The following is a 21,804-nucleotide window of genomic DNA, read 5'->3' as shown; positions in this document are numbered from 1 at the left end:
CCTCCCCTTGACCAAGTCCCCCCAGCCCTTAGAGCCTCAGCTGATTCATCTGGAAGGTGGCAGAACAGCCCCTGTGAGGAAAGGGAAACTGAGGCGTAAGGAGAAGGCTGGCCAGCCCCCTAGCTTGAACAGAACAATAATTTATAGATGGGAAAACAGGCCCCAAGAAAGAGGGGCCGGAGAAGGCTTTCCATACCAACAGGCAAGCAGAGGGACCAGGAGGCCCTCCAGTGGGTCAGTCAGAGGGAGGGTGCTGTCAGAGGGGCGCAGTGGGGTGGTGTCTGAGGGGGGCGCTGGGGTCCCAGGGAGTCCATTGGTCAGGGACTAACATTCTCCTCGGGGCCCCTCAGGGCCAGCCGCCTGAGAGCCGAGGGAGAAGAGGTGAGCATCAAAGGAGGGGGTGTCCCCATGCTGAAAGGGGTCTGCTACTGGTACACACTCCCTGGGTTGGCCGGGCCTCACCGCCTCACCAGGCAGTTGGCTCCATCCGGGCCACCCTGCAGAGCCAAAATCCAGGCAGCAGCTCCCATCCTGGCAGACAGAGTCCTGAGCTGCTGCAAGGTGAGGCTGTGGGCACCGGCCTGGGCCTAAGAAGGGAGGGTGGCTGGGAGGGAAGTGAGGGCCATCAGGCTGTCAACCCTGCCTCTGGTCCCAGTCCAGGAGCCTTCAGGGCTTCTCCGGGAAGGCTCCACAGAGACCCCTAGAGGGGAGGAGAGGGAAGACAACAGTGACTTTCACTACCTGGTCTGTGAGCAATCTTTTTCTTCAAAGTGATTCACTTTTAAAAATTGAAATGCCTACTTCATTCTTAGCAATATTGGTCAAGAAATTATGGATTTGATGAGCTAATTATAGACTTTTTTTCTGATATACTTGAAAACACATAATTATTTAAATAAAAACATTTATTGGTGTAACTATCTTAAATGCTCTTGGCTGTGTCCAGCGGTGCGTAGCTGTACTTTGGGGAACCTGCAGTCCAACAGTTATGGGTGCTGAGGCACAACCACCCACAGTGCAGGCCCGGGGTGGGTGGTCATGGTTACAGGCCAACCATGCTGCCAGCAAGGGGGCTGGCCACAGAGGTCTTCCTGCAGGAGGACCCTGATAAGACTAGAAGGGTGGACCAATTTGGCAAACGGGAACCAGGTGGGCAGGGACTTCCCCAGCAAAGGAGTAGACGCTGGACCAGGCCTGGCACGTCTGAGAGGAGAGAACGCCCCCGCTGCACATGTTCACCTCACCTAGAGGTGGGTGGTCACCCCCACTTCAGAGAGGAGAAAACTGAGACCCAGGCCCAGCCGGGGGTCAGGGGAGGGTCCTGCTTCACAGGCCAGCTGAGAGGATTGTGTGGTAAGAATACAGAGGTGCACATGGCTTGCAGGTACGTGTGGCCCATAAGGGCACGGCAGACACATAACGGAGCGTGCCAGGCCGTGCTGCTTGCCCCGCCCCTTGTTTCCTTTCCCTCCCTCCTTCCTCCTCACCGAGGGGCACCTCTCCCCACTTGGGACCACCTCCCCATGCTCTGCTGTGGGTGATTTCATCCTCCCCACAATCTCGGTGCCACGAGGTCCCCCCAGGGCACACTGCACAGTGACAGGGGAGGGGAGGGAAGTCAGGGCCCCTCCTCCTCAAGGGTAATAGTATGACCACTGCGCAGTCATTCAGGAAAGATATAAAAACCTCGAGTTCCTGAAGGGCTGGGAAGCGTCCTCATCCCGCGCCTCCACCCTCCCCTTGGCCCGGAACAAGGCGGTAAAACCGCGAGGCCACAGGATTCAAACCTGCCCGTGCGCCTCCATGCATTCAGGTCAGGCCTTTGGGACGGACGCGCTGCTTGAATGTCGCATAAACGCTGTCAGCGTCCGACGCTGCATCCGTGGGGCAGGGGGCTCAGGGGGAGTGCAGGGCCGCATGGGGGCCTCATCGCACCCTGGGCGGGGGCAGCCCGCGCCTGCCCCGCGTTTTGGCCGGGGTGGAGTCGAAGAGAAGCTCCGGACGCACCCTGGCGAGGGTTCTGGGGACGGGTCGCGCTAGATCTCCCGCAGAGGTCTCTTCCCCGCTTTAGTCCCCCGCACACCCCGCGACCCTGAGACCACGCCGAAATCTGCAAACCCCGTCTGATAGGAGGGGGAGGAGCACAGCCTGGCCTGGCGCCTCGTGCCCCACTCTGGCTGGCCTCAACCCTTCGCCACCCGTCTCCTCTGCCCTGGAGCTCTGACAGCACCAGCCCCACTCCTTGCGCTCCGCGGGGGTCTCTGAAGGCCCTGGCCCGTCGCCCCTGAGTAAGCCCTCGGCGCTCTGTGACTCTGGCGCGTGTCCCCAGGGCCCACACTGCTCGATCCAGTCGCAGGGGAGGCGCAGTGTCGAGGGGATGCTGGCAAGGAGGAGTCCGGGGTACCCGCGGGAGGGAGGAGCGGCTACACTCCTGGCACCTCCCCCTGGGGGCGTGTCCCCGGGGCCCCGCCTCTTCGCGCCTGCTGGGACTAGCGCTACCGCGTTCGTCCCTGAGACAGAACCGCTGCCACCGTCGCCGCCTCTGACTGTGCTGAGCCGGGTCCCACCGCCGCCACCATGCCCCGGGGGAGCCGCAGCGCGGGTGCCCGGACAGCCAGGTGTGAGCGGGACCGGGGCCCCGTGGGGAGGGGGCTCGGGACTCACGGGCACTCCCCCAAGGGCGCATTAGCGTGACCTTGGCGACTACTGCGCCATCTTGGGGGGGAGGGGCGCGGGCGGCGCAACACGTGTCTAAAACGGGGTCGCCCACCCCTCCGGGAGGAGGAGAGGGGCGCATTTCCAGGGGCTGCAGGCCCCTGGGGTTCCTGGCCTGGGGTCGGGCCGGGATTAACGCTGCTTCCCCCAACCCTGCAGCCGCACCGCCGCGCCCACTGCCCACCCGCCCGCGCACCCGCCGCCCTCGGCCGCGGCCACGGCCCCCGCCGCGTCGGGCCAGCCGGGTCTGATGGCGCAGATGGCGTCCACGGCCGCCGGAGTAGCAGTGGGCTCAGCTGTGGGACACGTCGTCGGCAGCGCCCTGACCGGAGCCTTCAGCGGGGGCAGCTCAGAGCCCGCCCAGCCTGCAGCTCAGCAGGTGGGCAACGGGCTCGGGAGAAACTGAGGCACGCGGCTCTCAAGGCCACATAGCAGAGAGCTGCTGGACTGTCCAGCGAGGAGTGTCCAGGCGTGTCCGGCGCTGCCTCAGGCCCAGGACTTTGCCCAAAGAGATCCTCTTCTTCACGTTGCTGTGGGCCTCCTGTCACTCACAGGCAGGCTCTTCCAACCCCTCCCCCCCACTGAGGCCAAGGTCCCTAGACTCCCAGGGACAGACACCACCAGCCCTTTAGAGATGGGGAAACCCAGACCCTTAGGGGCTCAGAGACTGGCCCAAGGTCACCTAACCCTAATAGAGGGGAGGGATGTTGAAGTTCCTGAGTCCCCACTTTTCTCACTCCAGGGCAGGCACTGTAGTCTCTTGACCCAAAGGCACAGGGTAGCGTTTGACTCTGAGACCTGTTCCCTGCTGGCCTCTCCCCCACTGGCACCCCACCCATCCTGAGCCAAATGCGGGCTTAGCGGGTCAGGACTTATGAGGATCAGTGTGGCTGAGACAGGAAGGTGCCAGAACTTGTGGGAATGGGGCTTATACTCCAAGAGGACAAGCAGAGCACTGGGCTTTTCTAGGTGTTTCTCCCACTCCCTCACCTGCCCAACATGCCCATTATGAAGCAACAGGGAATTGCTATCTACACCGGCACCAGCATCAGCTGAGTGGCTCTGAGGGGGCTGTGGGCTTACCTTGTTTCACAGATGGAGCAGCTGGGTGGGCTGGCCCTGGGTCACTCAGCCTGCCTGGGACCCTTGGGGCAGCCAGGCTGGGGATGTGGGGAGGGGCACCCAGCCCCCAGCTTTGGAATCCACCTCTGGGTGCCAACCCCAAGCTGACCTTGCTGCCTCCTGCACGGTACCCCAGGCCCCAGCTCGCACTGCCCCCCAGCCCCTGCAGATGGGACCCTGTGCCTACGAGATCAGGCAGTTCCTGGACTGCTCCACCACTCAGAGTGACCTGTCCCTGTGTGAGGGCTTCAGCGAGGCCCTGAAGCAGTGCAAGTACAACCACGGTGAGCGAGCTGCCCCTGAGCTGGGGCTGGGGCAGGGGGAGGTCGGTTACAGGCAGTCCGTCTTCCAGCACTTTTGGGCTGACCAGGGACCTGTGCCACTCTCCCTCCGCAGGTCTGAGCTCCCTGCCCTGAAGAGACCAGTGCAGACTGGTGCAGATCCGCGGGTAACCCTGCGCCACCTCCACCCTTTCACCGACAGCCGGACCACTGCGTCAGATTGTACCCATGTAGCTGGGACTGGGGGTGCAGAGGGGGTTTCTCACCTCACCAATGACCCGAGACACAAATGTGCAATTAAAAGAGTTTATTTTAGACCAGAGCCTGCTGTGTGTCCTCTCACTGGCCTGTCTGCCAGGAGCACCCTGGCTGACAAGCTTGCGGGGGAGGATGGATGTCACACTGCAGGGTGGACTGCTGCTTCACCTTAGGCTGGCATCCTGGGTGGGGAGGGAGGAGCCTGCTGTAAGCCGACAGCCTCTGGCAGTCCAAAGGGAGGTGGCGAGGCTTAGTGGGTGACCCCAAGGTCGTCCCACTCTGGGGGCTGGAATCCCTGGAGGATCTTATCTCCTTGTCTCAGGGGCGCCTGCCCCCTCCACCCTTCTTGTCGCTGCCTCTGGGTCCCTTTCTGTGCACCCACATCCTAGGGGTACCCCATGGCCTTCTGTCTGTCAGTGACCTCTGTCTGACCTTGTCCCTCTTGCTGATAGAGCTTATCAGATACTGCAAGAGGAATGCTGCTGGGCCACCGGCTGGCTGGTTCTAATCACACAAGGCAGAGGCCACAGGCAGCCCCCTTGGATCTGGGTCCGGCTCCGCCACTTGGCTGTGGTGTGCCCGGTCACGGGGCCTGCTGGAACAGGAGCAGCTCCTTCAAACCCTGAGTGGACCTCGCCATCACACTGTGTGCTGCTGCCTTCATTGAGTTGTCAACAGCTCTGCGTTGAGTGCCTATCATGTGTCAGGCCCTGTTCCAGCTCTCCTGGGCGCTGAGGGTGTTCCTGCCCTTGGGCACTACTTACACTCCAGTTGTAGTGAGGGCCTGTCTCCTGGGACAATGTGTTCCACCTTGTGGCGGGGGGGGGGGGGGGGGGGGGGGGCTGTGTGCAGAGTCGGGGCTTGGCATTGGGGATCCACCTCTCAGCACATGTCTATCCCCTGGGAAGGGGCCCCACTTCTGGATGCGAGTATCCCCCAAGATGTCCATGTCTCTTCCTTACCTGGCTCCTGGCCCCCACTATCGGGTCCTGGGTGGCAGGGAGCCCACCCTTCGGGGCCTTGAAGGAGGGCCTTGCTCCTGGTGGCCATGCCGAGTGCCCATACGCCTCCTCCGGCCATCGCCCATGGCGGGTAGGCCCGACAGCCAGCGCAGCTCCTCTGCAAGGCCCAGGAAGCCCTGCCTGTCCAGGCTGGGGAGAAGGTGTCCGTCCCCCCCCCCCGCCAGGCTCTACCATGACACTCACCTGCCAGCTCTGGACACCAGTCATCCAGCTTCTCCAGTAGGGACTCATAGCGAGTGGGAGCCCCGCCCTCACCCTCTGGAGGGAGGAAGAATGGCTCACCGGCCTGGTGGGCCCCACCCCCACCTTTCACTCTGACCCTGTTTGCTGCCCAGGCTGGTGTCAGGACAGCGCATTGGATGGGAAGGGTCAGGGCTAGGTCCCGGGCAAAGTGGGGGGCTGAGCAGAGCCTTGGGCAGTCTCTGGACTGCTGCCCGCCTCTTACCTTTCAGCATAACTACAAGGGAGAGTCTTGGGCCCCACTTACTGATGATCTGCACAAGGACATAGGTCGCACGCTCCTGCAGCAGGGGGCTGCCCATGGAGGGGGCTGGGGAAGCCCCCTCCTCCAGACCCTCGACCAGGCTCACCAGATGCCCATCCTCAGCCAGGAGGGCGATGGTCGCTGGGAGGGAGGCAGGGCAGGGCTGGTACCCCTGCCTGGGGGCCCTTGGCCCTCCTCCCCATCACCCCTCCCTTCCCACTCACTGCCTGGGGGCACCTGCGCTCTCTGCCTCAGGTGGGCCGTGAGAGTCACCAGGCTGCACCAGGGGTTCACCAGCTCCCGGCAGCCAGCTGTGGGGGAGGGGCAGAGGTGAGTGAATGGGGCCCTCTGCCTCTCCCATCTCTTCCCTAAGCAGAGCAGGGAACGGGTCTATGGGACTAGGGCTGTACCCCAACACCCATTTCCCGAGATGTTGGTGACTGGGGCGCACAACCCATGCCACCTGCACCTGCCCTGACCCCCCTCCTACTCCAGTCCCGACCAGAAAGGTGGAATCTCCAGCTGTGGCTAGAGTTTCAAGTGCCTCATGCACCCTGAAGCTTGAGGACCACTGACTGAACAGCAAAGATATGGTGCAGTTTAAAAACATGCGCCATTGGGGCGTGGCAGGAGCTGCTCGAGAGGAGCCTTCTTGAATTTCCAGGACAGGTTTTCCCCTCAAAGAACTCACTCCAGGCACTCACTCTGCCTCCTCACAGAGCCCTGCCCCCAAATCCCCCATCCCCTTCCCCAGATGCACCCCGTTCCCCACATTGCCTCCCCACCCTCCCCCAGGGCAGAGGGAAGCAAGCCTCTGAGTATACCGTCCCCCCACACATCTGCAGGGACAGGGGACCCCGCTTACCTCCAAACATCACGGTGATAAACATGTCTGCAGAGGAGATGAGATAGGGGTGGCCTTTGACGCCCCAACCTCCGACTTCTGACCAAGGAGGGAGCTGGGGCTGAGATCTATTCCAGGGTGGGGTCCTGCCGAGAGAGATATATATGGGTGGGCGGGCCTAGGTGGAGGTCCCTGCTCCCCCACCCTTGGGGCTTGGCTCTACCAGCCTGGGGTGGGGGTGGGGGGGTCCCTGCAGCTAGTCCAGCCCCTGGCCTCTTCCTCCTGATCACTGGCTCAGAGCAGCCAGAGAGACTGAGGCCGTCCCAGCTTCCAAGCTGGTCTCCATGGCAGTGGCAGCTGCCAAGACGTCTGGGCAGGAAATGCCTTCTCCCCAGTATCCCAGTAACAGGATCTGGCCTGGGGGGAGGGGTGTGGGCATTCCCTGAGGCAGAGCCATAGTGGGGGCTCGACCCTTGGGACCCAGGGATGTCCAGAGACTGTACCTCCCCACCAGTAGAGACAGCGTTTCCAGGCTGAGAGAGGGGGAGGTTCTGGGGGTGGGGCGCTGGCCCTTGGAAAACCTCCTGCATGAGCTGGCAGCACTGTGGCCCTTGCCAAGCAGGGCATCCTCACCAACCTCGAAGGCTCCCTCCCACCTCAAGGTCCCCCCCCCCCCCCCCCCCCCGCCGCCCTGTGCTTCCTTTCTGTCCCCTCCCTCTGCCTCCTCCTCACTCTCACCTCCCCTCTCTTTTCTTCTGCCCTTTTTTTTTTGTGAGGAAGACTGGCCCTGAGTTAACATCTGTGCCAATCTTCCTCTATTTTGTATGGGGGATGCTGCCACAGCCTGGCTTGATGAGTGGTGCTAGATCCGTGCCCAGGATCCGTACCTGCGAACCCAGGGCTGTCAAAGCGGAACGCGCAAAGTTAACCACTACACCACGGGGCTGGCTCCATTCTTTCTTTCCTTTTTTGGTCAAGTTTATTGAGCTATGATTTACATACAGTAAAATTCACCCTTTTCAGTGTTTTCGAGTTTTGACACGTCTCATAGAACCACCACCAGAGTTGGGATGCAGAACATTTCCGTCACCCCCCAAAATCCCTTTGCACCCTTTTGTAGTTGACCCCAGCCCTAGCAATTGCTGCTTTGTGCCCTGCCCCTGCCTTTTCCAGAATGTCCTATGAAGGGAGTCATACAGCACGGGCCTTTTCAGTTTGGCTTCCCTCACTCAGCGTAATGATTGAGATTCCCCTGGGTGGCCCTGCTTATCAAGAGTCCCCTCCTTCTGATGGCTTAGGAGAGCCCCCTTGTCTGGATGAACCAACTTTGTTGATCCATTCATCTGCTTTTATTCTGGGTTGTTTCCAGTTTGGGACAATTATGAATAAAGCCAAGATAGACAGCTGCCTACAGGTTTTTGTGGGAATAGAAGTTCTCATTTCTCTGAGGTACATACCGTCAGAGTGTAGGTTTTACTTGATAAGAAACTGCCTATGTTTTCCAGCGTGCCTGCATCATTTTGCATGGCCCCTCTTTCTGTCTGGTTGTGGCTGGGCCTCCTGGATTCTTAGCTTTCCTTCTCACTGGCTCTCCCTCTGTCGTCCTCCTGTCTCTCACCATCTTTCCCTGTCTCACATTTGTCTGTCTCTCCTTCTCTCCCTCCTCCTTCCCCACCGTCTCTCCCTTGTTCTCTTTCTGTCTCTAGTTCTCACATTAACCCATTTCTCTGCCTCTCCATGTGTCCATCCTTTCTTTGACTTTTTTCTCTCCCTCTCTCTCTCCATCATCCTATCTCTTTCCTTCCCTCTACTGCCTCCCTTCTGTCTCTGTGTCTCTGGTTCTGTCTCCTGCCCCCTCCACGAGCCTCAACCAGCGATGAGGCTGTTTGTTCCACCCTCCTCCCTCTGCAGGCACAGCTCTGGAGGAGGGGGAGGCCTGGATCCTCCACGCAGCTTGCCAGCGCCCCACTCTGCCTCTGGAGAAGCACTTTCCTCAGTGCCTCACCTGGTAAAAGGAGGTGAGACACCTCGACTCAGCAGAGTTGGTGAGAGGGTTAAACAGGTCACTCTTTAAAGGGCTATCTTGATGCTCAGCAGGCAGCACATGCTCAGAATCCGCGCTGTGGGAACAGGCAGCACTTCCCAAGTTGATGGGCACACAGGGCCCTGTCTTCCTTGAACACCACTGTGTCCACTGGGTCCTGCAGAACACAGCTCAGGAGTGGAGTGCAGCCGGATTCCAGAAGAATGGCCACTCAGGGCCTGGAGCCTCCAACAACTGTCACTCTGCTGTCTAAGGGACTCGTCTCAAGAGCCACCAAGGAGGGGTCTTTCCTCTTGAGTGCTGTGCAGATGCCCTAAGGAGGTGTTAGGAATGGAGTGGGACTTACTGGGGGGTGTTATAACCTTTCTGTGGGGCACTCTCAGGGCTGCAGGTAATGACAGTGCGCGGTTTTAATAGTTTTATGATTATCTAGGTATGGTAAGGCCAACAGATCAGGAGACAATTGCCATTGAGAAAATAGTTTGTTCCCCACAGATCCCAAGAGGATCCCTGTGATGTGCCACAGCGGGACCACATGGGGCAGCATGGGGCGGGGGTCAGGAGGCAGAGGGAGAGGGGAACTGTGGACAGGAGCCTTTATTGTGGTTTCTGAGAGAAGGAACAGGCAAGGCAGGGGAAGCAGGCTCAGGATGGGTTAGTTTGAATGACGTCAGGGCTCTGGGGCCTAGGGGCTCCCCAGCTGTCTGGTACCTGGCCCTGGGTGATGAGCACAGGCAGACAGTGGAAAGTGAGGGAGGAGGTGGTCGGGCATGGGCTCTGGATTGGCTGGTGTGCATTTGAAAAGTGTGCTCTCAGGCAAGTCATTTACTGTCTCCAGGAGCTGGCTAGCCATGGGAGGGTCAGTCCTCCAGGATCAGCAAGGCCCCAGATGTCAAAGCTGCAGACCACAGAAAATAAAAGCACGATTAATACATGCACTGTGCCCAACACTGAGCAAATCAGTCCTATCTTTGCATCTTCACACCCTCAGGCTGGCACTATGCTCATCTTCGTTTTCCAGATGAGGAAACTGAGGCACAGAGAATGGAAGTAACTTGGCTGAAGTCATGCAGTTAAGAAGAGGAGGAGTTGGGATTCAAGTTGGAATCCCAATTTGGGTTGAATCCTGACTGAATTCAGCTCCCCTCCATCTGGCAAATTAAAGGAACTGACCACATCAAGTGCTGGCGAGGATGTCTCTGGAACTCTCTTACCTGCATGGGGAGGCAGGGTGGCACACCTGTGTTGGGAACACAAGCAGTATCTACTAAAGCTAACTGGACACGTGCCGTAGCCCCTGGCAACTCCAGGCCTGGGTGTCTGTGCAGCAGAAATGAGCACACAGGTGCACCAAAGACACTAACGAGATTGTTCACAGCAGTTTTATTTGTAATGGCCCAAGACTGGAAGGCACCCAAATGTCTAATAACAGGAGATGGATAATCTAACTGTGGTTTATCCACACAGTGGATTACACACAGCTATGAGAATGAATGAAACATTGCTGCGCACACATGGGTGACTCATAATGTTGAACAAAAGAAGCAGGAACAAAAGAGGACACATTAACACTCCGTTTAAAGTTGCCATTCGGGAGCAAGCAAACTGATCTAAGTAATCAAAGTCAGAATGATGGTTACCCATGGGGGCGGAAAGGCTGCTACTGATGCAGGAGGCGCATGAGGAAGCCTTCTGGGCAGATGGAAAGGTTCTAAATCTTGGTCTGGGTAGAGGTTGCAGGGGTGTGTGTGTATATATATATATATACACATATACATATATATAAAATCGTCAAGCCAGACGCAAGTCTTGTGGCTTCACTGCTCGTGAGTTAGACTGCAGTGGAGGAGCAGCCGCCTGCTCTAAGGCCTGTGCGGGCTGATTTGCATGTCCCGTCGTGGGCGGCCTCCCCTGCCTGTGCCCTGAAGCACCTGCAGCACACCCAGCAGAACGACTTCTGCCTGCCTCCCTGCCTCTGGCCATGGCCCGCTGGCGGCTGGCCCTCTTTCTGACTGGGGTCCTCCTAGCAGGTGAGCCCTCCCTGGGCCTGGCTCACCTTGGGGTGGGGTGGGGGACAATGCTGGCTCCAGAAGGCCCCTGAAGGAAGCAAACTGATGTGGGCAAGGGGAGGGTTCTGGAAGGGGCATCGAGGTGGAGGGGAGAACTGGTTACATGTGACGCTGCCCTAGACCTGGGGCAAGCCTCTCTGTGTGGGTCTCAGTTTCCCCATTTGTGAGTGATCAGATCACTAGGGTCCCTTCAGACTGACTCTTTGGGTCTCAGAGGAGACCAAAGCTGGTCACCTTCTTAGTTTTTCACAGGGAAGCTGGTGTGGGCTGATACCTACCCCACAGGACCGCAGGGACAATCTAATCCTGAGAAGGTCCCCAGCAGCCAGTTACCTGCGGTTGAGAGGATGGGAGGCTTCCTGGGGGTGGTTAGCCTGTAGCCAGGGTTTGGAAAAGCCAGTGTGACTCTGCAGGGCAAGGGGTGGGAGTGGGCAGCAGAAGGACCTAGAGGTGCCCAGTCGCACCCTCTGAACTCTAGGCCCTCAACTGAACACAGATCCTTGGGGATGTGGCACTAATGGGGACATAGAGGTCGCCAACTCTGCACCCCATCCAATGCTGATCCCATTGCACGGAGCTATGAATGCTTTGGGAGCCAGAGTCTCCTTGGAGTCTGACAAAGGCTTCACCGAGCAGGGGTAGGAGGGAAGGGGCCAGGCCAGGCCCGAGCAGGTCTGTCTCTCTCAGGCTCCCAGCCAGCCCTGGCCCACCGGGAATCACTGATGGTCTTCCCAGGCCAAGTGGCCCAACTCTCCTGCACGATCAACCCCCGCCACCCCATTGGGGACTACGGAGTGTCTTGGTACCAGCAGCGGGCAGGCAGCGCCCCTCGCTACCTCCTCTACTACCGCTCAGAAAAGGACCACCACCGATCCCCTGACATCCCTGACCGCTTCTCAGCAGCCGCCGACGCAGCCCACAACGTCTGCATCCTGACCATCAGCCCTGTGCAGCCCGAGGACGACGCGGATTATTACTGCTCCGTGGGCTACTTCTAGGGGCAGGGTGTGGGATGAGCGCCTTCTGTCTGCCTCTCACTTCTGCCCCTGACCTTGGGCCCCTCTCTTTCTTTGAGCCTTGATCTTCCTCCTCTGTAAAATGGGTTAATAATATTCAACATGCCAACAATAACTGTTTGGAGGGCTGTGAGATCCCTGCTGAAAAAGTGACTGTGGTGGGTCTGGGGCTGTGGGGGCAGGGATGCTGGGGATTACTGCAGAAGAGGAAGCACCTGAGATCCTTGGGGCGGGGCCCAACCTTGCCACTGGCCCCCAGGGGGCTGAGACTCCGGGGACTGAGGAGCTGGAGGGAGAAAAAGGAACCAGCTCTTGCCCTCCCAGTTCTGCACGGTTGGCTGTGGTCCAACGCTCACGGCGGGACTGGACTGGGTCCTTGTGGAGCCCAGGCTGCTGCCTTGGGCGGAGGCAGCCCCAGCCTACTCCTTGACGGGGAAGGGAGGCAAGTGTGCGCGTGTGTGTGTGTGTGTGAGGGGCACTCAGAGGCACCTGAGGGCCAGGGTGGAGGGTGCCGATGGCAGGGGCGTAGTGGACAGCATCCCTCCGCTCAGGAACATGCGTTCTCTTGGTCCCCTGCGATAGGGGTGGGGCCCCCCGGGTAGGCTCTCCCACAGGCGGGGCAGGCACCACCTGAGCACCAGCGGACCAAGGCGGGAGCAGCACGGGTGGAGGGGCAAGTCTTGCCATCAAAAGCAGAGCTGAGCGCCCGGGAGTGAGGTGGAGGGTTCAAGAACACACCCCTCTTCCCCGCCGGTTCCCCTAGAGGAGTCTCCCGTCTGGAGGTCATCCCCCAGATGCGCTGGGAGTCCCGCCTACACTCTAAGCCATCTCCAGGGCCCTAAGCGGCCCCTCCTCTCATCTCAGTCTGTGGGGGCGGGGTGCGCAGGCCGGGCCAGGGCCACCTGGGAAGGGAGGGTGAACCCTAACAAGACCCTGGGCCTGTGCGGGGTGCTGGGCTCCTCAGCTCTGGGAGCCCCCTCTCCTGAAGACCCCAGAGGCCCCAGCGGCCTCGGGCTTGCGCCACCCGCAGGGCAAGTGCAGCGGGAACTGGCCGCCAGCCTGCGGCTCTAGGCCGGCCACCCCTCCGGGCCTCAGTTTCCTCCTCGGCACTCCTGCCAACGCCTGCCCCGCCCAGTTTTCCCCACAGCCGTGCCGCGCTTTGCGGACAGCCCAGAGCCACTGCGCCGACTGGAGAGACCCTCTAGACCCGCGTCCTTCCTTCCCCGAGCCGGGGACCGCAGGAGACAGGGCCTGGCGCGGCGGGCCACCGAGACGCGGGCCCTCCGCGCGGCCTAGAGCGGTCCCGGAAGTGCCTGCGGCGGGGGGCGGGGCGCGGGGCCCTGGGGCCGCCACAGGCTCCGCGTCAGCAGCCGCCGGAGCGAGGCCGCGCCGGCCGCGGGTGGGAGCAGCACAGGTGCGGCCCGCCCCGCCCCCCGCCCGCGGCCCCGCCCCCCCCCCGGCGCAGGTGAGCGGCCCCGCCCGGCCAGGTGAGTGGCTCCGCGTCCGCAGCCTGCCCGCTTGTCCTCCGGCCGAGGGCAGCATGCGGGGGCGCCGGCGTCGCCACCCAGGCGGTGTGTGCGGGTCCGCGGCCGCTCGCCGGCCTCCAGCCAGGGAGCCGTGACCAGACGGGGCTGCCCGGGGTCCAGGCCCTGGGGCTCCCCGGAGGATGGAGTGACGGATGCAGGAGGAGCCCGGGGAAGGCCCCGAGAGAGGTGGGAAGCATGGGTTTCCAGACCTTTGAATTTTCGGTCCGAAATATTTAAAACGTTGTTGGGGACAGATAAAGGAGTGCCCCAACTTTTAAAAAAAAGTGGGGACTTCAGCGTGTAGGGGGCACACAGTGGGAAGGGAGAGACCCTTGGGGAGGCAACCTCGGAAGCACCAGGACTGAAAGGTGGGCTGCGCAGTTGCAGTCCACGGACACCAAGAAAGAGGAATCAGAAGGCGTGAAAATTGGGGGGAAAAAGAGCTTCAGAAACCAAGGGAATGAAGCGGGGTGCGGGCATGCGGGCCGGCAAGATGGAAACCCTGGGGCGTCCAGGTTGGCAAGGTGGGTTTAGTGAAGGAGGGCCTTTTTCAGTTTTTCAAGAGAAAGTCAGAAATCTGCCGAGTTTTCAATATTGGCAGCTAAGGCAAACAAAAAGGAAAAGTCCAGCTCTTTGAGAGCCAAGCAAAACGAGTCTGTGGCAGGATCCCCAGGCTGCCAATTTGCAGTCTCTGAAATGAAGGGTTTTGGGAGGGAGGTACTGGTGAGCAGTGCCAGAGGGATGGGAAGGAGCGCACCGAGGAGACAGGGCTTGGCAAGAAGAAGGTCGTTGCATGCTGGAGTTGAGTGCCCACCGAAGTCCCACTGAAACTGGAAACTTGAAATTTGTCTCGGTGCCATACACAGTCATATGATTTTCCTTGGCAACATTTCACGTCCTAGGAGGGATGGCAGAGAAGGTTGGTCCTTGGCAGCTGTTTGCAGCAGGGAAGGAGTGAGGATGGTGACGGGGGGCAGAGAGATAGTGACTCCGTAGTTAGACCCACCATAGATAGAGAAGGTCTAAGCTAGACGGGGAAGGGCTGGGACGAGAGGAGGAGAACGGGCCCGCATAGGGGGTTGTTAGACTTGGTGAGGGCCCGTGAGAACTGGACAGACTGGAGATTATGGTTGCAGAAGAGGGGAGAGAGGACGAGTTGAAGTGATCAAAGAACTTTTGAGAATACTTTAGTTCTGTACTTTTTGCACAGCTGGCCTTTCCACTGGCTGGAAATTCATTGAAAAAAATAATTTCCAAATAGGAATGAGCTTCATCGTGAGTATTCTGATTAATTTAGTATGCTGTTTGAGCCAGTTATTCTCTAAGTTTCAGTGTCGTAGTACCTTTGTATAGACTTGTGAGGATTAAATGAGGTATGCTCATTTATGAGCTCATTATGCTCGTAAAAGGTCTAGTATGCCAGCACACAGTAGGTGCTCAGTTAACACGAGCTGTTGTTAATTATTGTGGTACCTGAGATGTGTCCCTTTAGCTTCCACAGTAGTTTCTGAATGGGGTCCTGAGGGCTCCCTCAGAGGCCACCATAGTGGGATGGGGGCCTGAGTGGGGACTTCTGGCTGCCTTCCTTTACTCCCCCCTTCAACTGGAGCAGCTCTCCTTTTGTCTGTTTTACTTATTTCTGTCTCCCAGACAATTGATTTATTTGAATAAAGAGTTCTTTGGCAAAAAAAAAAAAGTATCAGTCAGTTCTAGCACAAAAACAAACAGCTTTTCCTTCATCCAGTCGTTTATTTTTTCATCAAATGTGTGTGTGGAGACTGTGCCGTTGTGCTGGGGGCCAGAGATTCCACAATGGAGGGCAGGACTTGCCCTTAGGGAGCTCTCGGGCAGTGGTGGGGAGAGTCCCCTCAGTGATGTCTGCCATCCAGGTGGTGAGTGCTGTGATGGCCTCTGGTCACTAAGAGGGCATGCCTGACATCATCAGTCTGAGGGTGCAGAGAAGAGGGGACATTTGACCGAGGCTGGTAGGAAGAGCCAGTGGCTGTCTGAGAATGGGGGAAGACATGGTAGGAGGAGGAAACAGCAGTACAGATGAGTTGTTGAGCTTGGAGGTGAGGGGTGTGTGGAAGCGCCAGGCTGGAGACGGGGCTGGAAGGGCCAGGCCTGAAGGACCTTGTGAAGGAGTTGGGCTGCCACAGGAGAATAAGAAGGGAAATGATACGATCAGGCACTTGTTTTGGGTGTTTGACGCTGGTGTCAATGTGGAGAACAGACCAGATGGAGGAGCAGAAGCTGGAGGTGGGAGGCCAATATTGAAACAATCCTGGGGAGTCACCCTGAGGCCTGAGCTGCAGAATGGCAGCAAGGGCAGAGAGGCAGAAACCCCTTCGACAAAGCCTCAGGCAATGGACAGGACGAGCCATGTGCAGTGAGCGAGTGAGGAGGTGTAGCGGATGCCAGGGTTCTGGCTTGGGCACCCGGCTGGCGGGACAGAATGCAGCTAACCTAGTGTAGGAGGGAATGTGCGCACACACTCTCTTCGAACAAAACCTCACCCCCGACATCCTCTGGTAGGCGAGTCTTGTCCGTGTTCCACAGTGGCTGCACTTCCTGTTCTAGCCCACCTTTCTGAACACCCTCAGCCTTTAGAGTCTAGACACCACGGTGTGGCGATTGTGTCTGTCTTCCTTGCAATTGTTTCTGGTAAATCAAACTTATCTCTAACTCAGTGGGGATCATCTCCAGGGCAAGACTGTGTCTTATACTTATTTTGTTATACCCACCATAGAAGGAGGCACACACTAAGTGCTTGACTTGCTGGCCTGACAATGTCCCTTTTACTTTTCAGATTGTGAGAACAGTACGTGTGTCCCAAAGAAGAACGTCTTTCAGGAAATACAGTCGTTGGGGTTGATACTAGATTCACGATGGAGGTTTCCCCAGCAGCCAAGCTTGGTGAGACCTTTGTGTTTGAGGACGGGCTAGAGATGCAGCCGGAACTTTTCCCAGAGGAGGACCTGGCAGACCCTTTTCTTCGGGAAAGGGGTTTAGAGCAAATGGCTGTTATCTACAAGGAGATCCCTCTTGGGGAGCAAGACGAGGAACACGATGATTATGAGGGGAATTTTAGTCTGTGCTCAAGCCCTGTTCAGCATCAGAGTATCTCACTAGTAAACAGAGACCAGGATGACGAAATATTTGGCCAAACCTTGCTCCAGAAATCAGACCTTAGTATGTGTCAGATAATCCACGATGGAGAAGAACCCAGTAAACAGGATTGTGAGAAAGCGGGCAGGGGGGACCTGGGACCTCGTGAACCTCACAGAACTGCACAACCAACAAAGCCCTATGCGTGCCGGGAATGTGGGAAGGCCTTCAGCCAGAGCTCACACCTCCTCCGACACCTGGTGATCCACACTGGGGAGAAGCCCTACGAGTGCTGTGAGTGTGGGAAGGCCTTCAGCCAGAGCTCACACCTTCTCAGACATCAGATCATCCACACCGGGGAGAAGCCCTACGAATGCCAGGAATGCAGGAAAGCCTTTCGCCAGAGCTCAGCCCTCACGCAGCATCGGAAGACCCACACTGGGAAGAGACCCTACGAGTGTAGGGAATGCGGGAAGGATTTCAGTCGGAGCTCAAGTCTCAGAAAACATGAGAGAATTCATACTGGAGAGAAGCCTTATCAGTGTAAGGAATGTGGGAAATCCTTCAACCAGAGTTCAGGCCTGAGCCAGCATCGGAAAATCCACACCCTAAAGAAACCTCACGAATGTGATCTCTGTGGGAAAGCCTTTTGTCACAGGTCTCACCTTATTCGGCACCAGAGGATTCACACTGGGAAGAAACCTTACAAATGTGAAGAGTGTGGGAAGGCCTTCAGCCAGAGCTCCAACCTCATTGAACATCGTAAGACCCACACTGGCGAGAAACCCTACAAATGCCATAAGTGTGGGAAAGCCTTCAGCCAGAGCTCGTCCCTCATTGAGCACCAGCGGATCCACACAGGGGAGAAGCCCTATGAGTGCAGCCAGTGTGGGAAGGCCTTCTGCCACAGCTCTGCCCTGATCCAGCACCAGAGGATCCACACAGGGAAGAAACCCTACGCGTGCAATGAGTGTGGCAAAGCCTTCCGCCACAGGTCAGCCCTGATCGAGCATTATAAAACCCACACCAGAGAGAAGCCCTACGAGTGCTACAGGTGTGGCAAGGCCTTCAGGGGCAGCTCGCACCTTATTCGGCACCAGAAAATCCATGCTGCCGAGAAGCTCTAGAAGGACAAGCTCACCCCAGAGCTGGAACCCTGTCCTAGAGGGAGCCCACCTCCCTGATGACAGTGCTGAATGGCAATGCGCCAACCCCAGCGCTCCTGCACACCCACAGAAGCAGCCAGGCCTCCGTGGCCCCTGGCAAGTGCCCAGCACCCAGCAGGTTTACTGGGGTGATAGGAAGGCCACCAGAATGGAGGTGTGCCCAAAGAGCCAGCCGTCAGCCGCCTCATTCTCACACTGGACTCCCAAACCTGTGAGATTGAGTTTTCCCCTCTCCTCGCTTTTGCCAGGATCTAGAAGAATAAAGGTCAGTGGGAGAAACTTGAGTTAAACCCACAAAACTGGCAGATGAACTCTTTAGCACCAGGCTGTAGTCTGGCAGTTGTAGGAGACGGAGACTGTGCTCACAAATCCAAATCAGCTGAAGAAAACGAATCCAGAGGCAGATACATCAGCAGCAAATTGGAATCTTCCACTGGCTTGGGTGTTAATGGGGACAACCAAAACAGGGTATGGAACAAAGGCAGGGTCTGGAAGGATTCGTCTGGGATTGGGGGTGAGGGTGGCAAGCCCCCGATGTGGTCTCTTGATCCTCGTTCCAGGTTAGAGTGAGGGTGGTCTCTGCACACGCCCTTTTCACGGGAGAGTAGAGCATTCGTCCTGTAGGCCAGAGGATGGTGACGCCCAGCTCTGGCTCACCCTGGGCTCTAGGCATTAGTGCTCTCCAGGACTAATCCCTCCAGAAGAGACCATGGCGTACCTTGGACATCAGCAGGGCCCGTTTCTGGTCTGGGGTGGCTACGCAGCACCCTCTCCGCTCTCCAGTGCCAGGGATGTAGGAAGAAGGTGATTCAATCAGAGGTCTGGGTTCATGTCTTAGTTCTGCCCCTCCTACCTGCCTGACCTTGAGGAAGCCCCCAGGCTCCATTTCCCCATCCGTGAAATGAGCACAGTGGGACCCGGCCACATACCTCAACGGGTTGGTGCAAGGCTCCCGTTCAGAATGAGACCACACGGAAAAGTGCTTTGGTAACTGGCGATGGAGGATGGAGACCCAAAATGAGCCCCGCCCCATCCAGATATGCTTTCCCCGCAGACTGGAGAGGCATCCCTGTCTGGTTGCCAAAATGGGGGTGGCGGCGCCCTGGGCTGTGGGTGCCCTGTGATGGCTTCTCACCCACAGATGTTTCCCAGACACCATCCTGAGCCTCCCTGCAGCTGTGGTGAGGTCCTTGTCATCATACTTCTCCCTGTCCTCCCCACTGTCAACTGGTGCTCACCCAGGCGTTGTTTAAAAAGTAGCAAGCCTGCGTCCAGCCTGGACCAATTCAGTCAGCATGCGCAGAGGTGGGGCTCAGATAGTGGTGTGTTTTTAAAGCTGCGCAGGTGATTATCACGTTCTAACACAGAGCGGGCTGTGAGCCCTGTGCTGGGCTCATGTGCCCCCGACACCTCACAGATGCCAGGCCGCCTCGCCCTGACTGAGCAGAGCCGGCAGGCTGTTCTGTCCAGGCCCCTGCCCCATCCCACAGGAATGGGCTCAGGCAGTGACAGGTCTGGCCCACTGATAGGTGTTTGTCCCAGGCCCTCAGGCCTTCTTGTGGCCCAGGGATCTCTTTAGTACTGGCTTTCTCTCCCCCGGCTCCTCAGAGCTGGTGTGGGGAGGAGGCAGGCTGGGCTAGTTTGAAGTTTTCCAAGTTGATGGCTGGAATCCCATGAACCCACCGTGGGAGCCCTGGTAATTTCAGCTAATCAGAAGCTCAGCTGGGCAGTTCTGTGCAGTTTTGGTGACTAAAAATGGGAAAGCCATAATTGTTGCTTATTAAAGTGGGCCTTGGTAGGCCAGAGATTTCAAAATGACAGGTCTGACGGGCTGGGGAGATCACAGTGGGCATCCAGGGGTGAGAGCGTGGCTGTTCCTCTTTCCAGCTCCTCTTTGCTATGTGAGTCTGTGAAACATTTAGCCAGCACCCTGGGGTCCCCCAGAACCTGCTGGACTGGCCTGACCTGGTGGCCCAGGTGTTGTCTGCAAGCAGCCTTCGGTCATTTACTAGGAGAAGAGAGAATGCTGAGACCCATGCTGGGTGTGGGGGAGACAGCAGGCCCCCCAGCCAAGATCTACCTCCCTGACACGCCCTCCCCCAACCCCCCCCAGTCCACCTCATCCCCGGCCAGGCCTGTCCTTACTGGCAGTTGTCTCTTTCCTCCCTTTGATGTCTCCCTCTGAATACTTCGAGCACCCCAGCCAAATTGATTTTTCAAAGCGTCATTTTGCACATGTCACCACTCTCCTTAAAACCAACCTTCAGGGGCTTTTCTGCACTTAAACCCCCATCTCAGCCCATCTGGTTTAGCCCCTCTGAACAAGCCACGTGGTGTTCATGCCACCCTGTGCCCAGATGCCCTCTCCACTCACTCCCAGCTTCTCTCAACTCACTTTATGCTGTTCTCATATCTTGAAATATGCACTTTCTTTCTTCTCCTCCTCCACCCCCAACTCCTTTCTTCCTTTTGACAATTGAGGTAACACAGAGATTAAGACCCCCATTCGGAGGGGTGCACAGTCTCACGTAACCATGGTGAGACCAGGTAGTTTGCTCTCTTGGAAGTGTGAGCAGAAACTAGTTCTTCTGTTCAAATTCTTTTACTGTTAATTGTGTACTATTAAATGCTTTCATTTTACTTAGGTTCTCAAACTGTAGCATTATAAGAGGTTGTCCTAGTAATGTGTAATCGTCCTTCAATTTAGTTGTTGGTTGCTTGTTTTGGTTTTGTCGTCTTACCTTCTTTCCTTATGGCAGATGCTGTTGAGTGTCGTAAAGCTCCGAGTCTTGATTTTGTCTACTAATTGAATTGTTTGTCAAAGTATATGTTCTGCTCTTTTCTTTTTTTTACATTTCTAAGATTAATTATTTAGATACAGTTAATCATATTTTTAATGTTCCTAGTAAATGTAGGTACTTTGGTCTATGATTTTTTCTTAAAGTCACAGCTTTTTCTGCACTCCATAAATTTGAAATGTGGTGTTTTTTATTGTATTAGGAATTTCCTTTTGGCCCAAGTGTTATTATTATTATTTTTTTAATATTTCTAAGTGGTGAATGCTTAGGTCATTGCTGTTATTTCTTATTATACATGGTGTCAACATTTCTAAGTGTCCATAGATACTTAGACACAGACAACTTCTCTGGGCCTGAATATATTATCAGTTTTTATAAAGTATTTGTCTATTCTCAAGAAATGTGTTTTTACTCTATCAGATCTATTTGTTAACTTAGTTTTAAAATTATTTTATTCATATCACCACACTTTAACTTTTGTTTACTTCAGAGTTCTTACCCTGGGGTCCATGGACTGCCCAGGAGTCCAGGAGCATGCGGGGACCCCTAGGGAATGAAAAAGTTGTGTGGATATGTGCATGAACGAATTGTTCTGCGGGGGGGTCTTGAGCATTTGCCACATTCTGGAAGGGCTCTGTGACCCCAAAATAGTTAAGAACACTCATTTACCTGATCGAATTACAGTCTGATTTTGGGTGTTTTTATCTTTATGTGTTTCTATTTCACTTTAATATCTTTTTCTCTTTTATGTATGTTGTTGCTAAGTTAGTCTTGCAGTTATCTCAAATCCTTTTTGAGAAGGAGGCAGGGTATAAATTATCAATAAGTAAGGACCATGCTATTTGGGGCATGTATATTTAATAGTGATATATCGAAAACTGTGCCTTTTAGTGCCCTCTTTGCCTCTTTTAATGCTTCTAGCTTAAACTTCTCTTTTCCAAAAATCATAATTGAAGCCCCTTGCTTTTCTTGAATTTGCATTTGCATGAGAGTTTATGTAACTCAGCATTTTATTTTTTAAATTTGTGTATATATTTTGCTATATATCTGTAACTTATAAACAGCAAATTGTTGGATTTTGTTTTCTGATTCTTTCTGTAATCTTTTTTCTTATGTAAGAAGTTCTATCATTAACATTATTGTTTAGAGTAAGGCATAATTTATCTTCATCTTAATATTTTAATATATATTAACTCATTTAACCCAAAAAGGCCATGCTCATTTTCCCCTGTCTCTGTGAGTTATTAACCATATGTGGGTCCTTGTTTCTGTGTAGACTAGAGGTCTGCCATTGTGTGTGCCTGCTCCTCCCTGTCTCCCTCGGTGCCAGGCTCTGTTCTGAGTTCACTCT

General features: G+C 56.3%; 4 protein-coding genes across 7 annotated transcripts; 3 read left to right on the top strand and 1 right to left on the bottom strand.

Annotated features, from left to right (window-relative positions):
• The first annotated feature begins 2,368 nt into the window (after positions 1-2,368).
• CHCHD10 (coiled-coil-helix-coiled-coil-helix domain containing 10) lies at positions 2,369-4,440 on the top strand. Its single transcript, XM_014850554.3, has 4 exons — positions 2,369-2,618; positions 2,875-3,094; positions 3,974-4,121; positions 4,234-4,440. Exons 1-4 carry the CDS (start codon positions 2,578-2,580, stop codon positions 4,251-4,253), a joined length of 429 nt encoding a protein of 142 aa, XP_014706040.2. The 5' UTR covers positions 2,369-2,577; the 3' UTR covers positions 4,254-4,440.
• On the bottom strand, positions 4,410-7,285 carry C8H22orf15 (chromosome 8 C22orf15 homolog). Of its 3 annotated transcripts, none has more exons than XM_044775425.2 (7): positions 6,950-7,090; positions 6,748-6,872; positions 6,107-6,193; positions 5,886-6,023; positions 5,582-5,656; positions 5,339-5,495; positions 4,410-4,558 (listed from the first exon to the last, which is right to left on the bottom strand). In XM_044775425.2, the coding sequence occupies exons 2-6, from the start codon at positions 6,770-6,772 to the stop codon at positions 5,356-5,358; spliced, it is 465 nt and encodes a 154-aa protein (XP_044631360.1). In that variant the 5' UTR covers positions 6,773-6,872; positions 6,950-7,090; the 3' UTR covers positions 4,410-4,558; positions 5,339-5,355. The 3 variants fall into 3 exon arrangements, with proteins under 3 accessions (XP_044631360.1, XP_044631358.1, XP_044631357.1); XM_044775423.2 differs by lacking the exon at positions 6,950-7,090 and adding an exon at positions 7,230-7,285 and having other exon boundaries at positions 4,412-4,558; positions 5,844-6,023; XM_044775422.2 differs by having other exon boundaries at positions 4,412-4,558; positions 5,844-6,023.
• Positions 7,286-10,649: 3,364 nt separating this feature from the next.
• VPREB3 (V-set pre-B cell surrogate light chain 3) lies at positions 10,650-11,979 on the top strand. Its single transcript, XM_014850835.3, has 2 exons — positions 10,650-10,800; positions 11,527-11,979. Exons 1-2 carry the CDS (start codon positions 10,752-10,754, stop codon positions 11,835-11,837), a joined length of 360 nt encoding a protein of 119 aa, XP_014706321.1. The 5' UTR covers positions 10,650-10,751; the 3' UTR covers positions 11,838-11,979.
• Positions 11,980-13,201: 1,222 nt separating this feature from the next.
• On the top strand, positions 13,202-20,295 carry ZNF70 (zinc finger protein 70). Of its 2 annotated transcripts, none has more exons than XM_014850552.3 (2): positions 13,202-13,342; positions 16,191-20,295. In XM_014850552.3, exon 2 carries the CDS (start codon positions 16,270-16,272, stop codon positions 17,614-17,616), a length of 1,347 nt encoding a protein of 448 aa, XP_014706038.2. In that variant the 5' UTR covers positions 13,202-13,342; positions 16,191-16,269; the 3' UTR covers positions 17,617-20,295. The 2 variants fall into 2 exon arrangements, with proteins under 2 accessions (XP_014706038.2, XP_014706037.2); XM_014850551.3 differs by having other exon boundaries at positions 13,232-13,567.
• Positions 20,296-21,804: the final 1,509 nt, after the last annotated feature.

This window comes from Equus asinus, chromosome 8, assembly GCF_041296235.1.
Source record: "Equus asinus isolate D_3611 breed Donkey chromosome 8, EquAss-T2T_v2, whole genome shotgun sequence".
Classification (NCBI taxonomy): domain Eukaryota; kingdom Metazoa; phylum Chordata; class Mammalia; order Perissodactyla; family Equidae; genus Equus; species Equus asinus.
The sequence above is the reverse complement of the archived record's forward strand: the minus strand, read 5'-3'. Positions and strand labels throughout refer to the sequence as shown.

Bases quoted from the DNA above. Each gene is read 5' to 3' on its own strand.
- CHCHD10 (XM_014850554.3), top strand. From the start codon at position 2,578: ATGCCCCGGGGGAGCCGCAGCGCGGGTGCCCGGACAGCCAG. The intron at 2,619-2,874 runs GTGTGAGCGGGA...CCAACCCTGCAG, and splicing joins GCGGGTGCCCGGACAGCCAG to CCGCACCGCCGCGCCCACTG. The intron at 4,122-4,233 runs GTGAGCGAGCTG...CTCCCTCCGCAG, and splicing joins GCAGTGCAAGTACAACCACG to GTCTGAGCTCCCTGCCCTGA.
- C8H22orf15 (XM_044775423.2), bottom strand. From the start codon at position 6,772: ATGTTTATCACCGTGATGTTTGGAG. The intron at 6,194-6,747 runs GTAAGCGGGGTC...CCTCCCCCACAG, and splicing joins TATCACCGTGATGTTTGGAG to CTGGCTGCCGGGAGCTGGTG. The intron at 5,496-5,581 runs GTGAGTGTCATG...TGGGCCTTGCAG, and splicing joins CTGGTGTCCAGAGCTGGCAG to AGGAGCTGCGCTGGCTGTCG.
- VPREB3 (XM_014850835.3), top strand. From the start codon at position 10,752: ATGGCCCGCTGGCGGCTGGCCCTCTTTCTGACTGGGGTCCTCCTAGCA. The intron at 10,801-11,526 runs GTGAGCCCTCCC...TGTCTCTCTCAG, and splicing joins GACTGGGGTCCTCCTAGCAG to GCTCCCAGCCAGCCCTGGCC.
- ZNF70 (XM_014850552.3), top strand. From the start codon at position 16,270: ATGGAGGTTTCCCCAGCAGCCAAGCTTGGTGAGACCTTTGTGTTTGAG.